This window comes from Hylaeus volcanicus, chromosome 2 (genome assembly GCF_026283585.1).
Source record: "Hylaeus volcanicus isolate JK05 chromosome 2, UHH_iyHylVolc1.0_haploid, whole genome shotgun sequence".
NCBI lineage: Eukaryota > Metazoa > Arthropoda > Insecta > Hymenoptera > Colletidae > Hylaeus > Hylaeus volcanicus.
In genome coordinates, this window is record NC_071977.1 from 10719269 (window position 1) to 10721284 (window position 2016).

Here is a 2016-nt window from a genome sequence, read left to right on the forward strand (position 1 = left end):
TGTGGAGGGGAAGGTGGTCCGTATGGTGGATATGGAGGTCTCGGTGTTTGAGGAGGTGAAGGAGGTCCGTATGGTGGTGGAGTTGGAGGCCTAGGTGGTTGAGGAGGAGAGGGTGGATGATATGGCGGAGGTGTTGGAGGTCTAGGTGTTTGTGGAGGAGAAGGAGGTCCATATGGCGGTGGTGTTGGAGGCCTAGGTGGCTGTGGCGGAGAAGGTGGGTGGTACGGTGGAGGTGTTGGAGGTCTTGGTGGCTGTGGAGGAGAAGGAGGTCCATATGGTGGTGGCGTTGGCGGTCTAGGTGGCTGAGGAGGAGAGGGTGGATGGTACGGTGGAGGTGTTGGAGGTCTAGGTGTGTGTGGAGGAGAAGGAGGTCCGTATGGTGGCCGCGTAGGCGGTCCTATCGGCGGCAGAGTTCTTGTTGGAACTGGGTAATCGTATCCACTTGACGTCGTAGGTCCTGGAGGTCCAGGAGGTCTAGGCGTTGGCCTAAATGTATGTGGCGTTGGTGCTCGCGTCGGTTCTGTATAGGTATAACCCGTTGGAGGACCTTGAGTGGGCAAGGTGTACGTTACCGGCCTTTCTGTGTATGTTATATCATGACCTGGAGTTGAATAGGGATATCCTGGAGTTACAGGCGGTCTAGTTGGTATCGGTGGTGGTCTAGGTGTTTGTTCAGTCGTTTGTCTGCAAAGAGAAAAATATCGATATTTTCTTTACAATTAACTAAGTCATCTGGCACTAAAAAAAATTGTGAGGTTAGTTGAGATATTATCATAGACAACTTGTTTAAGTTTTCGTTCGTATGTAAACAGTCTAATATTTCTACCACTCATTACTTTCTTAATTTAAAATTTCAACTAATTCTTACCGCGGTGGTAGAGTGAATATTTGATTCGGTGGTTCATAGTTGTAGCCTCCAAATTGTGATTTTGTATCTATCGCTCTTTTGCTTCTCTCACTGGATGCTTGCGCATGATCTGTGGAGAGCACTGCCACTAATGTGGCAATCCACAAAAGTCGCTGAAAAATACGCCGAAATCAATTGGGCTATTCTGAAATTACTCGGGAAATTAATTTACGATCGTCGTACATTGTTAGCAGCAATTGGTACCGACGTGTACCATTCAAAGCCCACCCTAAAGTTCATATCGAACATCTTTATTTACTCACGTCTGTTTCATTGAGAAATACAGAAATGCGTTGACGAGCTCGATCGTTAAGCAAGATAATCTCGAAGTAAATTAAATCACGGAATGCCACGTAATCGATTATAATGTATCGAAGAGTGTCTTCGTGGGATTATCTCACGCCTCACCCACGACTATCTTACATAACTTGTATCGACCACGTGGCACATCCTATGATGTACTGGTGATCGTGAAAGGTCCATTCGCGTGAAATACACCGTACCATGCTCTGTCATTGATCAGCAGGTACTCAACATAGACTAGCCACTCACATTACAAGATTACAATCTCCCACAAGTCTCCCACAACCCACCGAATCGCTTCCAAATTTTCTTCATACGTCTCTAAAGAACGAGTACTGAATCGCAGACTGAAAGAACACTCTCTATTTCTCACAGCAATTGTACGATTCTAATTCTGCTTTTAATATTCGCACGATTCGCATCTCTAATTAGTCTCACAGGCGAGAACCGCATGCATTACAATATTTGGCGTACATTAAACGCAACGAACGTCTAATTTGAAACCGTATCGTCGGAAAATCGAGATTTCATATTATCGAATTGCGTTTACCACGACACCCTGCGTGTTCCATATATTCATCTTTCCAGCAAACAACGTTCCATTCAACGCCTCGGATGAAACGTAGCGCGGTTAATGCAATCGACCGTCTGCAATTATCATTCGCCGGTTGAACGAGCTTCATAAATCAGAGGGAGCCGCGGTGGAAGCATCGTTGTCCAGAAATTAAAACCGTCTTATCCGTTTGCGACATCGTGAACGCGGTACGAATGATGGTTCTGGCTCGAAGAAACGTCCAGTGACCTTT

General features: G+C 46.0%; 1 protein-coding gene across 1 annotated transcript; it reads right to left on the minus strand.

The window, feature by feature from the left end:
* Window positions 1–192: 192 nt before the first annotated feature.
* On the minus strand, window positions 193–1156 carry LOC128884872 (uncharacterized). The gene is made up of 4 exons (XM_054138537.1): window positions 1091–1156; window positions 869–1020; window positions 443–684; window positions 193–251 (listed from the first exon to the last, which is right to left on the minus strand). Exons 1-4 carry the CDS (start codon window positions 1154–1156, stop codon window positions 193–195), a joined length of 519 nt encoding a protein of 172 aa, XP_053994512.1.
* Between the last annotated feature and the right edge of the window lie 860 nt (window positions 1157–2016).